This window comes from Osmerus mordax, chromosome 1 (genome assembly GCF_038355195.1).
Source record: "Osmerus mordax isolate fOsmMor3 chromosome 1, fOsmMor3.pri, whole genome shotgun sequence".
Classification (NCBI taxonomy): domain Eukaryota; kingdom Metazoa; phylum Chordata; class Actinopteri; order Osmeriformes; family Osmeridae; genus Osmerus; species Osmerus mordax.
The window spans coordinates 13,427,778-13,440,462 of NC_090050.1; the positions used below are offsets into that span (position 1 = coordinate 13,427,778).

Genomic DNA, 12,685 nt, shown 5'->3' on the forward strand with positions numbered 1-12,685 from the left:
ATAATCAAGATAAGGAATTTTACACTGCATTATTGTAAAGTATGATTGAAAGCAGCTTTGAAAGGAAGTGCAGGATGTGGTGGTGTTTGCCTTACGACAGTATTATTTCTCAATTATAAATGGTGATACTACCGGTTTCGTTTCTTGTAAAGTAAGTGAAATGTAAATTCTTCACGTCAATTTTGACATTAAAGTGAAGCAATGCACGTTCATGGAAAATAATGAGGTAGCCTTTGGTAAGCCGAGCCTATCCGTAATTGGCCGAGAATTACCGAATAGTCTGTCCTGCCGGACTGCTGGAAGCGGCCGCATCGCCATGTTGATGAAGTCTCCCCACTCCGTTAGGAAAATTATTATAGAAATATCTTTTGCTGAGAGCAAATGTTAAATAACTGAAGCAGGCAAGATACCGGCAATATTCATTTGAAGATCTGAACCGAACCGGATCCGCAGAGGTCCCGGACGGGCAAGGGAGGCAAACCTCCCACCATGAATAGCACCACAGATCCGAACGGCGACTTTCCATGAAAAAGGCATTTCTGCTGCTATACGAGCTAGCAAGCTATCCCAGTTCGGCAAAGGGGGTTGCGGCCTGCTTCAACATTTCCAAACGCTTGCTATATGTATGCAAGCTAGACTTTGTTTGCATCAGTATTTATTAGTGTATTCTTTTCTTTTGTTTATTTTTTTGCAATGAGTTTGCCGCCGAAAGTAGTCCCAAAATCCGCCACTGTCGCAGTAAGTGGAACTGGAACCGGCCCGTCTCCGTCGAGCCAACTGCGGGGTACCCTAACCTCCGTGTCTTTACCGCCGGGAGCCCCGACCGCTCCTCAGCCGACCGCTGTGCCGCCTCCTCAGTATCCTTCATGGACAATGATGCCCTTTCCACCCAAATCATGTTAAGTTAATTGTCGGATTGTGACGGAATTATTTAACACATTTCGGAGAATTTGGGGGTTGGATTGTGGGTGATGCGAGTGATGTTTCGTAGTCAGCAGGGAGGGGACAATGGCTAGTAGCTAGCTGCTACTAGCGACCACTAAGTTAGCTTAATTGGTTAGCTTTAGATTTACCCGGCAGCTTAGTTATCGACATAGCTGATATTAAATCACATCCGATTTTGAGATCCTTGTAGGTTACATAGACAGGGCCTACTTTGCTTGTAATATATAATTGTGTATGACGATTTAGCAAGTTCGACGAGACTGATCATGTCCTAATGGAATGGGTCATTAGCACCGCTAGCTCCTAGCCACGGCTTTGTTCGCTGCCGGTTTTTGGATCTACTAGCTAACGCTAGTGCTAGTCAGTAGCTTAGATCTTGTTCGTATTTCTAGCGACTAGGTCTAGTCACGTCTCAATCAGCAGAAAAGCATAAGCAAGTTTTGTCGGGGTGCCATAGCTTGCGACATGAACCCCGTGTTGTCCCATTGAAATCAAATATTTAACTAACAACCAAAGGGAAATGTCATGTCTTCATTTTTCACGGCTGCATGTCTTGATTTCTTGTTTATCGCACGTTGTATAGCACCGAGACACCTGCTAAGATTAGGCCTTAGATAGCCAGCATACAAGATGACAGCCGGTGAAGCACCGGCATTTTCAAGCCCGTGGTTTTGACAGCGGCACAGTACATGGCGCTTGACACCAACCAGTCATTACGATCATGTTATGATTTAACGTGTCACATTGAAATGTTATGTACAATAAGGGAAGTGTTGCATTTTTCTCGGCTTTGATATAATAATAATGTTTGCCTACATATTTATACTGATAAGAGTTCAATGGTTGCTTCATATTTGCTTGATACGTGAGATAGTTTAAATCTTTAATAAGTTGTTCAGCCAACAATCATTATTTTATCCACTACCAACATACGTTATAAGATAACTATCTCTCTCTCCTGCTCTGATAGCTATTCACCAACTCAATGCTTAGGCTCCTGGTATGAAATTAGTGCATAGGTACAATAGTATGGAATTAGTGCATAAAAACTACTATAATGCTAATACTTCAAGAAGCGTCAAGTAATTGTTACCATTACATTAACTACTACACACATTTATGATCAGCTCTAAAGCCTGGATAATTAGATCAGCCATTAGCTGGTTGCAGGTGAGGCTAATGCCTTGGGATAGTGTTACTATGGATGGGGGTGGGGTGGGCAGCAGAAGCCTTTCCATATCAATACAGGTGAATGAGTCAGACGTTCTCCTATACTATAACTAATGTATAGGACCTATAGTATGTTTAGTTGAAATGATATCTTTTTAGGACATGATCTGGTCTGAACCATGCCTTAGTTTGTTTGCTGTAACGGTTTGTATTCGTTAGCCAACAATATCACCCGCTGGCTGTCTGTGTGAATCATGGGATTATGGCAATCTGCAGCTTTTTATGATGAATATGGTTTCAATACATGTTAGGCCTATTGGCTCCACCTCCTGGATATTGTGACAATATAGTAGGTGTAGTTGTGTGTCTGTGGATTAGTAGCCATACGTTAATGCTCTGTGTTACACAGCATCCTTATGTGATAATTGTATAAACAGTATATATTTATAACAGGCTATATAATAATGTGATTCATGGCACGAGGCTCCTCTCCTCTGTTTAGATGCCAGTCAGTCTGTGACGGCATAGTTATGTCATCTCCTGTTTTATTTACAGCAGGGCTTGGTTGGCCGTTGTGTGAGAGGATTAAGTTGACTTAGTTTCCTGCTTCTGCTAATGGCAGCCTGTGAGAAGGTGTGAGTGCGTACGTGTGTGCGCTTGGAAAGCTGGAGCTGTTTCTGTGGAAGCTAGCTCTGGATCTGGGCGTGTTCCAGTGTTGCCCATTCGTGACAGACATCTGTGAGGCTACCTGAGTGTGTTTATTTGGCTCTGACCCCTGCACCCCCCACCCCCAGTCATAGTCCCTCAGTCCTGATTTACCTCGGATCAAGCTGCTTGTGCAATGGTGAAACCGCTTCACAAGTCGACGGATCCTATCCCCTCATGGCGTTGTGTATATGATGACAGGGGCACACGCTCAGACCGTGTCCCGTCCGTGTAGCAGATAATTTGCAGCTGTTTGCTAGGATGCCTTTTAGGGCTAAACGGCATAACACAGGGTTTTCTAGTTATGGTTATTACGAAATAGCTGTGTCAGTGTTTCAAAGAATGCGATGAGAAGAGGGTTATATACAGGATTTCATTAGTAATTGGCCATTGCTGTGTTGTCACTACTGTACACCAACAGCACTACAGTTCCTTTTACTCCCATGAGAGAAAGATTTTCAAGACCACTACACGTGCGCTGTTGCACATCGAAAATATCACTTAATTTATTACATTGCATAGTACGGCCGTGGTTTTTGTAACTGTCATGTGACCTACCAGACGTGTACGTCAGATGATGTAGCATCCACACATAAGAGTGTTATATTGTCTGCTTTCTGTCGTCCTCACTCATTAGCTGAGGTCAAGGATGTGGGAGTGTGTTATGCTCCATCTGCCTACCGCTTCCACGGGATGGGAATTCCCAGTGTGTGCGCACGTCAAAGAGAGTGTATGTGTGTGTGTGTGAGAGACGGGAGGCTGTGTTTGTGTGTGTGAGAGAGAGTGTGATCGATGCCTGTATGTGTGTTGAGATATGGAGACTGTGAGAGAAAGTGTGTGTGTGAGGAGGGTGGGGGGGGGGGGGGGGTCATTGCTGCCCTTGGTTGCCAGAGAGACAGTGGGCGCATGCGACCGTGGCTGCTGCTGCTCCTACACTTGCTGACAATGGCAGGGCTGCTCAGCATTCAGAGCCAGGGGGCCAAGGCAGCGCTTCCCACCGCCTGTTAACAAAGACCCAGGTCACCCAGCCTTACCCCCCTCCTTCATCCCTACCCCTCACCCCCACTCACCCTGCTGCCTGCTTGGCTGTATCGATGGAGGACTGGTTGGCTAGATGGATGGTTGGATGGATAGTTGGCTAGATGGATGGATGACTGGTTGGCTAGATGGATGACTAGTTGGATGGATGATTGACTGGATGGCAGGTATGTGTGGCTGGTTGATTGAGCAGAGTTCTCCTGTTTCAAAATGTCTTGTCACCTTGTTTCCCATCCCTCTATTTTGCCCACCTTTTTAATAGCAAACCTGTAGGCCATTAAACAGAGCTTGTTTTGAAAATGCACCCTAACCGTCCAGGGTCTAGCAACCCTAACACCTGCCCTGTTTGGGTCCACACTGCCTGCCGTGAGGCGGGAAGACAGACATAGGACTGTAGGTGACCTGAAGTGCTGGGTCGTTAGATAACACAGTATGTAGCCAGCTGGAGGGTCACGTAGTGCTACACGGCCCTGCTGGGGAGGACAGCTGCGTGCTAGCTAGACCAGGCCGGGCTATACGGTGAGATGTTCTCATAAGCACACTCACTGTTAGGGTTATAAATAAACTGCTGAGTTGGCAGACAGTCAGACAGGCAGCCAGCACAGGTCTGCCTTACTGCAGGGAGAAACAGCCAGGGACTTGTCTCCATTCAACCCTGCTCTGGCTGTTTGTTTGTTTTTTGTTTGTTTTTTTTGGGGGGGAGGGGGTTGGCAGAGCTCCGCCTGGATGGATTGACAGCTGTGATATCACTGCGATTAATATTTCATGCAGTCAGCTGATATGTGTGGTAAGCGTGGTGCTTTCGGGCCCTGAAGGATAACGCGCAAGATGGAACCTATTGTGGTGGTCTACGAGGTTAACTTCTGTTGTCTGTGCGGAAGCCAGGACTTCCCAACAAACCTTTAGCAGATTTTCGAAGATGTAGCATAAACAGACTCGAAGGAGATGTAGCATAAACAGACTCGAAGGAGATGTAGCATAAACAGACAAGAAGGAGATGTAGCATAAACAGACAAGAAGGAGATGTAGCATAAACAGACAAGAAGGAGATGTAGCATAAATAGACAAGAAGGACATGTAGCATAAACAAACAAGAAGGAGATGTAGCATAAATAGACAAGAAGGACATGTAGCATAAACAGACAAGAAGGCGATGTAGCTTAAACAGACAAGAAGGAGATATAGCTTAAACAGACAAGAAGGAGATGTAGCATAAACAGACAAGAAAGAGATGTAGCATAAACAGAAAAGAAGGAGATGTAGCATAAACAGACAAGAAAGAGATGTAGCATAAACAGACAAGAGGGAGATGTAGCATTAACGGACAAGAAGGAGATGTAGCATAAACGGACAAGAAGGAGATGTAGCATAAACGGACTCGAAGGAGATCCACTCGGAGATTTGAATGCATCAGCTTACCAGGCCTTCTACAAGTGCTGCAGTGAAAGCGCCATCTCAGCATAACTGTCTGCCTGCTATACTGCATGCTGTCCTCCAGCCTGCCTGCTGTCATGGATGCCTAGTTCCTTGCATGCCTGCCTGCTGTCATGGCTGCCTTGTGGCCTCCTTGCTGGTCTGCCTGTTTACCCAGTGCTGTGTGAGCATGAAGGGTAGAGAAAGAGGGGGAGATGGAGGTAGGGAGAGGGAGAGAAGGGGTTTGTGTCTGCACCATATGGTCTGTCTCCACTCACTTCCTGTGCCTCCCCTCTGAACCCAGTGAACTCAGGTAGGCTGCAGGATGGCTCTACTGGGGCCTAGAGGCAAGTCTGGAGAGAAGAGACATAGAGGGGAGGAACACTATAGATCATAGAGAAGAGAGACAGACTATAGATTATGGACAACGGAGTCATTAGGTTGTCGAGAAGACAGAGATAGTATAGATTATGGAGAAAAGAGAGACTGTAGGTTATAGAGAAGAGACTAGACTGAACTCTGGAGCAAAGAGAGAGAAGTAACCTATAGGTTATAGAGAAGGATAGTTAATAGATTAGAAATAAGAGATACAAAACATTGACGATTATTTCTTTGAGATGATAAACTACAGAGGTAAGAGAAAGTATAGTTTGGAAATCAGTATTCATAATCGCCTAGTCTCGAGTCATTTTCCTTTACTGCAGGCAGTTGTTCCGATTTTACCGTTCACAACAACATGTTGTTTATTTTCATTGGGTCAGACTGTTGAGGAAATTGGGATTTCAGGGAAACGTCTTGACGACTCGGCAGAAAATTCAGCTTGACTTTGACCTGCTGTCCTGTATATTTTCAGATGTCTCTCTTTCTTTCTCTCTGTCGTTCTCCCTCTCACACACACTTAGCACATAAGTGGCTTTGCAGTAAGCTAAGGACAAGGCTGAGACATGACATGCTTCTACTCCTCTGTTGCTGTGACAAGGAAGGGAGGGGGGGTGCATAGCTACTGTCGCCAGGGAGTGGTCACCGGGGAAACATGAAGTCTGCCGACTAAGCTAATATAGGGAGGGGGTGTAGGTGACCCAGTGTTTGGCCTCAGAAAGTGAGTGAGGGAGTGAGACTGGTGTAGAGCAGGCTTTGTGTAGACAGGGCTGAGGCCAAAGTTGTGAGTGTTATGGGTGCACGTCATACACCCGGGCCAGGGTATCCCTGGAGGGGTCTGCCTGAGTGAGTCAGATCCCTGGAGGGGTCTGCCTGAGTGAGTCAGAGCCGTAGGCTTCTCTCTGGCCTCGTTCGGAATCACGGCCAACCTGGCAGAATAAACCTCTCCGGGCAGGGCACTGCCCTTGTTCACCCTTTACAGCGCCGAGTCCTGGCACCTTTTCTTGTCTTTTCTGCTGCCTCTCCTCTCTTCAACCTCTCCCCTCTTCTGCCTTTCCTCTCTTCTTCTACTTCTCTTCTTCTACTTCTCTTCTTCTACCTTCTACCTCTCTTCTATATTTGCCTCTCAGCTCTGTTGACTTCTCCGCAGTGTTGTCCGGATTCCAGAAATCCTCAACTAACTGTCTCTTAATGACAACCGCCTCCTCCCTTTTTCTCTCTCTCTCTCTCACACACACACACACACACACACACACACACACTCCACCCTCCACCCTTCTCTCTTTCTCACTCTCCCTTTTAGGCTAATGACTAATTAGTAAGGCCTGCCCCCCTCCTGGCTGTCAGCCTTGGTTAGCCCTGTGCTCCAGGATGAGTGAACTGTCCTACAGAGCCTGGAGCAATGGGTTAGCATCTCCCGAGCCTGTAGCAAGGTTTTAGCATTATAGCATTGGGTTAGCATCTCCCGAGCCTGTAGCAAGGGGATAGCATTAGCAAGGGGTTGCATTTCCTGAGCCTGTAGCAAGGGGTTAGCATCTCCTGACTCTGGAGAAAAGGGTTAGCATTAGCCAGGGGTTTGCGTCTCCCAGAAGTAGGTCAGGTTCAGCTGTGACAAGACAGGACCGTCAGAGCTTTCATGTCCTAGTGACCGGTAGAATCTAGGAAAAATAAACAATTTGTGCTATGGAACTGTGTAAAAACGTTCTTAAACCTCAAGCTGTTCTGCAGAGCAGAATGTGAGTCTACGTCTGTCCTCGTTTACGCTCTACGTTTATAAATGCATCGATAGACTCGCACTTGTTCATGAATGAGGCTTATCAGGCAGCCAATCAGATGTTTTAACTGTGTCCACTGTACATGCAAAGGCATTTTCTATGCTTTTCCAGAGCATAGGGCAGCAGTTGCATCAGATGGGATTTGCACTCAGTTATGGGGTCTCCTGCCAAATTTCAGGGGTGTCAGTTTCTCGTCTCACCTGATTGATTTCTCTTGCTACCGGTGTCATACGGATGGAGTTGAACTTTGACCCCAGACTGGAAACGTACTTGTTGCCCCCCCCGGCATTCCGCTCCACACTGCTCCAATGTGTCCCTTTCCCCATTTCCCTTCTCTTTCTTTCTCCACATACACACGTCACACACTGACAAGATGGTACTTCACTTCTTTTAGCTGTGTTGAGATCTAGATCAAGTTTTTTTTTTTATTGTTTTAGTGTCCTCTCTCCTCATAGTAATCCCTCTCACTTTTGTTTTCCGCATTCTCTCTCTCTCTTTCTCTCTCTCTCACTCTCTGAGGAGGAAACTCATGAGAAGAGGAGGGGAGTGCAGGACAGAGTTTCCCTGAAATCATGTGACCTGTATGTGTACGCCTGTCCTTAGTTTCCATAGACAGGGAACTGCCTGAGCAGGTTACAAGTTCTCTCTCCCCCTTTTGCTTTCTCTCTCCCCTCTTTCTCGCTTTCTCCCTCTCTCCTTCCTCTAACCCACCTCTCCTCTTTCTCCCTTTCTTTCTTTCTTTCTCTCGTTCAATCTGTCTCTCTTTCTCTCTCTCACACTCTCTCTCTTTCTCTGTCAGATGAGTTGTATTGGTTTCCAGTAAATTAGTCTGTACCTGGATACTCCTTGGAGGTGAAATGAGTCCATAGTCTGTAGAGTTGTCCTCACTCTCTCACCTCCCCTAGCCCTCACCCTGTCACATGTTCTTGGAAACTCCTAATATGGAAAGGCACCCTATAGATGTATCTGTCTCTAATCTGCCTTGTTCACTAACAGGTTTGTTTATTCATCAAAGGTTAGTTTACCATGAGTAACCTTGTTCGCTAATGGTAGGTTTGTTTATTGGCAGTTGTTGTTTACTATCAGTAGGTTTGTTTAGTAATAGTAGTTTAAACTTTAAGAGTACGTGAAATATGCCACATTCTGCACCATGGCTGTTAAAGAATGGGCTGAAGTTTGTGCGGCCAGTTGAAGGACTGGTCAGCAGCCTTTCTATCCAATTGGTTCCTGAATAAATTCAATGTAGATTCAATTTTACCTCATTGTTGACTGGCTGAGTTTAGTCCAGTTTCCTCTTTCTCTCTCTTTCTCCCCTTCCCCCAACTACCTCTCTCCTTCTCCCTCCCTCTCTCTCCTTCTCCCTCTTTCCTTCTCCCTCTCTCTCCTCCTCCCTCCCTCCTTATCCTCCCTCCCTCCCTCTCCTTTTACCCTTCTCCCTCCCTCTCCTTCTCCCTGTCGTTCCCAGCTTTGTGTGGGAGGTTTGGAGAAGCCAGGAAGTCCATGTCTGGTTTTCCCCTGTACACGTGTGCAGTGTGGTGAAGGTACAAAGTGTACTCTGTAGATTGGGCATTTGAAGAGGTGGGGGAGGGGGGCTGATAGCAAGTTTAGGCTAGCCTATTGTGAAGTTCTAAGTATAGCAAAAATTATTGACAAGCTATCATTTCTGAAGTAGCGAACCCCTAAGAAGAAGGAAAATAAAATGTGCTTGAAGTCTAGAGCATCTAGATAGGCAGGTTTGTCAATCTAGTTTCATGTTTCATGCAATGACAAAAAAAAAAAATGACAAGGTGTGTCCTGGAGTCTGTTGAATCCTTTTGGAGTGGGACTGTTCTGTCCTACTGTCTGTTGCTACTGTTGATGATGTCACCATGCCCCCCTCCCTCCCACATTTGACCTGTTTTGACCTTAAGTTGACCCCCTTCCAGAATTTTCCTTAACATGACGCGCCCCAGGCTCTCGCGCGTGCAGCCCTCCCTGGACGACAGGATCTTCCCCACACAGCCTGGCGTCGCTGCCGTCTACAGCGTGAGTACACACACACACACAATACCTGCATACATACACACACACACACAATACCTGCATACATACACACACACACACAATACCTGCATACATACACACACACACACACAATACCTGCATACATACACACACACCCACACACTCTACCTGCACACATACACACACACAAAACGCATACATACATCCAAACACATGAATACACTAGGGATGTAATGATATATGTAATCATATTGAAGCGTTTAGTCAAGGCTTTTGTTTCGGTACGCATGCAAACCAAACTATTGGTTTTGTGAACCGTTACAGCCTTAGTACTCACACGTACATGCAGAAACATACACAATTACTGTACCTGCACACACACACACACACGCATGGATAGCTTGATGTTTCCACCATGTACAGAGTGACCACACACACGCTTCCATAGACATGTCGTCTGAACACATTCTCACCCAAAGAACACACATGCTCTCTTTGGGCACTTGTTTTGGTACACATTTCCTACAATAGTGTGTCTGTGAGTGTGTGTCGGTGCATGCGTGTGTGTGTGTAACTGTAGTGATGAAGAGAGGTATGGGTTGTCAGGGCACACATACTAACCTGACCTCAAATGGCCTTCTGGGAAAACGATGATGTCAGCTCGGGGAAACACTGCTCCTCATCAGAACAGTCCCCAGGCCCCCCTGTTCCCTGTGTGTGTGTGTGTGTGTGTGTGTGTGTGTACACAGTATGTGTGTGTTTATATATTTCTCCAAATATATGAGTGAAGAGAAAAGAGAGAGAGCAGGGCTTCGACAGCGAGATCATGTCATCCCTGCAGCTTGATCAGTGTTCAACATAGTCAGGGGCAGTCACAAGCCAAAAGCACTCCCTGACCTTGACTCTGACAACGCTCACTGAATGCCTGCAGCCAGCACCGAAGGATAGAAGAAAAAAAAAATGTTGTAAATAAATAAATAACAATGTAGAAATGAAGAAGTTTTTATTTTTTGGGGGGGGATTTTTTCACATTTGTATTACAGAGTGTAAAGTACTCTACCGAAAAAGGTACTTTGTATATAGCTTCCGGTATTGGTTCAAAGTGAGCAATACCCAATACTTGTGAACACAAGTGACATCAGTGGAACGCAGGGTTCCTGGCAGGCTGGTTGGATTTAGCTAGCCTGACAGCCTGTTTATACACTTGACTCTGTGCAGGCACTGTGCAGGCCCTCTACCCCTCCCCCTGCCGTGCCCCTCAGCCAATGGGATTGTCAGGCCTATGGTCTGGCTCCTCCCCTGACAACAGTAGCCAGAGTAGCTGCCTTATCCCAGGTCAGGCAGGAAACTGGGCCATGCCAAGGGAGGGATGGAGAGAGGGGGAGGGATGGATGGATAGAGATGGAGGGATTTAGAGGGAGGGCAGTTTAGAGAATCATTGCTAGTGATCAATGTAGAACAAGTGCTTTTTGTTGTTTAGAGACAGCAACAATATTATGTGTGTGTGTGTGTGCATCGATGTGTGTGCCGTCTCTGCTTTCCAGTATATCAGTGTTGCCCTGACAGGCGGCATTCCTGCAGTGCCTCAAATCTGCTGTGTGTATGTCCAGTTTGTGCCAGGCTGCCGCAGCTGCTGTGTGTGGGTGCCCTGTGCCCTCCCAGAGCGTTTCCTGCCCAGAGTGTGACACGGCAGCACAGTCTGATACAGAGCTAGCTACAGCTCAACCTCATACAGAGCTAGCTACAGCTCAACCTCATACAGAGCTAGCTACAGCTCAACCTCATACAGAGCTAGCTACAGCTCAACCTCATACAGAGCTAGCTACAGCTCAACCTCATACAGAGCTAGCTACAGCTCAACCTCATACAGAGCTAGCTACAGCTCAACCTCATACAGAGCTAGCTACAGCTCAACCTCATACAGAGCTAGCTACAGCTCAACCTCATACAGAGCTAGCTACAGCTCAACCTCATACAGAGCTAGCTACAGCTCAACCAAATACAAAGCTAGCTACAGCTCAATCTGGAACAGAGCTAGCTACAGCTCAATCTGGAACAGAGCTAGCTACAGCTCAATCTGGAACCGAGCTAGCTACAGCTCAACCTCATACAGAGCTAGCTACAGCTCAACCTCCCAGCCTGGTACAGAGCTATCTATAGCTTAGCCTGGCACAGTCCAGTCCAGCCTGCTAGCAATGCCCGGTCTGAGAGAACCCAGCACAGGGCTTTTTTCCTCCTCTCTTCTCTCCTGTTCACACAACCGATCCTGCTACATTCTGTGTGTGTGTGTGTGTGTGTGTATGTATGTGTGGGTTGGTGTAAAATACTCCCTGGTTGATTCTGAGGCTTTCTGAACATTAAAATAATGCAATATCAGTGTTCCCCTAAGCCTCTCTTTCCCTTTCTCTCGCTCTTTTCCTCTCTCGTTTCCCCTCTCTATTTCCCTCCCTCATCTCCCTCTCTGTCTGTTTCTATCCATCTCTTGCTCTCACCCTCTCCATCTCGCCCTCGCTCACCCCCTCTCTCCATCTCTCTCGTGACCTCCGTCTCTCTCCATCTCTCCTCTGCAGGTACAAAGGCACGCCGGGCCTCCCTACGCCACTCACGACATCACCAAGGGACACCCCAACTTGGCGGGCACGCCCCCCGGCCACGCCCACTCGCCGGCGCTCTCTCAGGTATCCGTCCCCACAGCTCCCCAGTATCGCTACCCTAAGGGCTGGGAGACAGGCGGAGGGGTGAGTCTGTGCGAGTCGCCGCCGTCGTCACCCTCTCTGCGTCCGTCTGACCGTCCCGCCGCATGCTTTATGTCTGTGGCTGCCTTGGTTTTCTTTCTTTCTCTTAAATGTTTTTGTAAAAAATTTTTAACAAGATATGACAGTCTGTTTCGCAAGATATGTGTCTGTCTCTCTTTCTCTCTGCGTCTTCCAAGATATCTGTCTGTGTCTTTATCTGTCTCTCCCTCCCTCCCCTGTGTCCTGTAAGCTTGCGTCACAGCATGCCGTTTGTGTTTCGGTGTCGATGCCTGTTTGTTATTAATCTGAACTTATTAGCTAAACCTTTTTGGATCTGTCTGCGCTGCTAGAGAGGGACATTAGTCTTAATGAGCCGTGTTACGCACCAGGTCATGGGCTTGAAAATTGCTGCCAGCCGCTCGGCCACTCAAGGGTTAATCAATTAGTTACCGTGACAGCAAGTCAATTACGCTGCTGCTGTGATGCCAGTTTCTCTGATTGTCTTGCTGCGTGTGCACACAA

General features: G+C 46.9%; 1 protein-coding gene across 6 annotated transcripts in view; it reads left to right on the forward strand.

Annotated features, from left to right (window-relative positions):
* Window positions 1–279: 279 nt before the first annotated feature.
* eif4g3a (eukaryotic translation initiation factor 4 gamma, 3a) overlaps window positions 280–12,685 on the forward strand; it is a 42,401-nt gene continuing 29,995 nt past the window's right edge. For 2 of the 6 annotated variants that reach the window (XM_067232522.1, XM_067232529.1), the window contains exons 1-3: window positions 280–857; window positions 9,350–9,449; window positions 11,999–12,166. In XM_067232522.1, the coding sequence (XP_067088623.1) occupies window positions 694–857; window positions 9,350–9,449; window positions 11,999–12,166 (432 nt within the window). In that variant the 5' untranslated portion in view covers window positions 280–693. Of the gene's footprint in view, window positions 858–8,929; window positions 8,966–9,349; window positions 9,450–11,998; window positions 12,167–12,685 lie in introns of those variants that run through there. The other 4 variants (XM_067232539.1, XM_067232545.1, XM_067232554.1 and 1 more) reach the window with 3 other exon arrangements.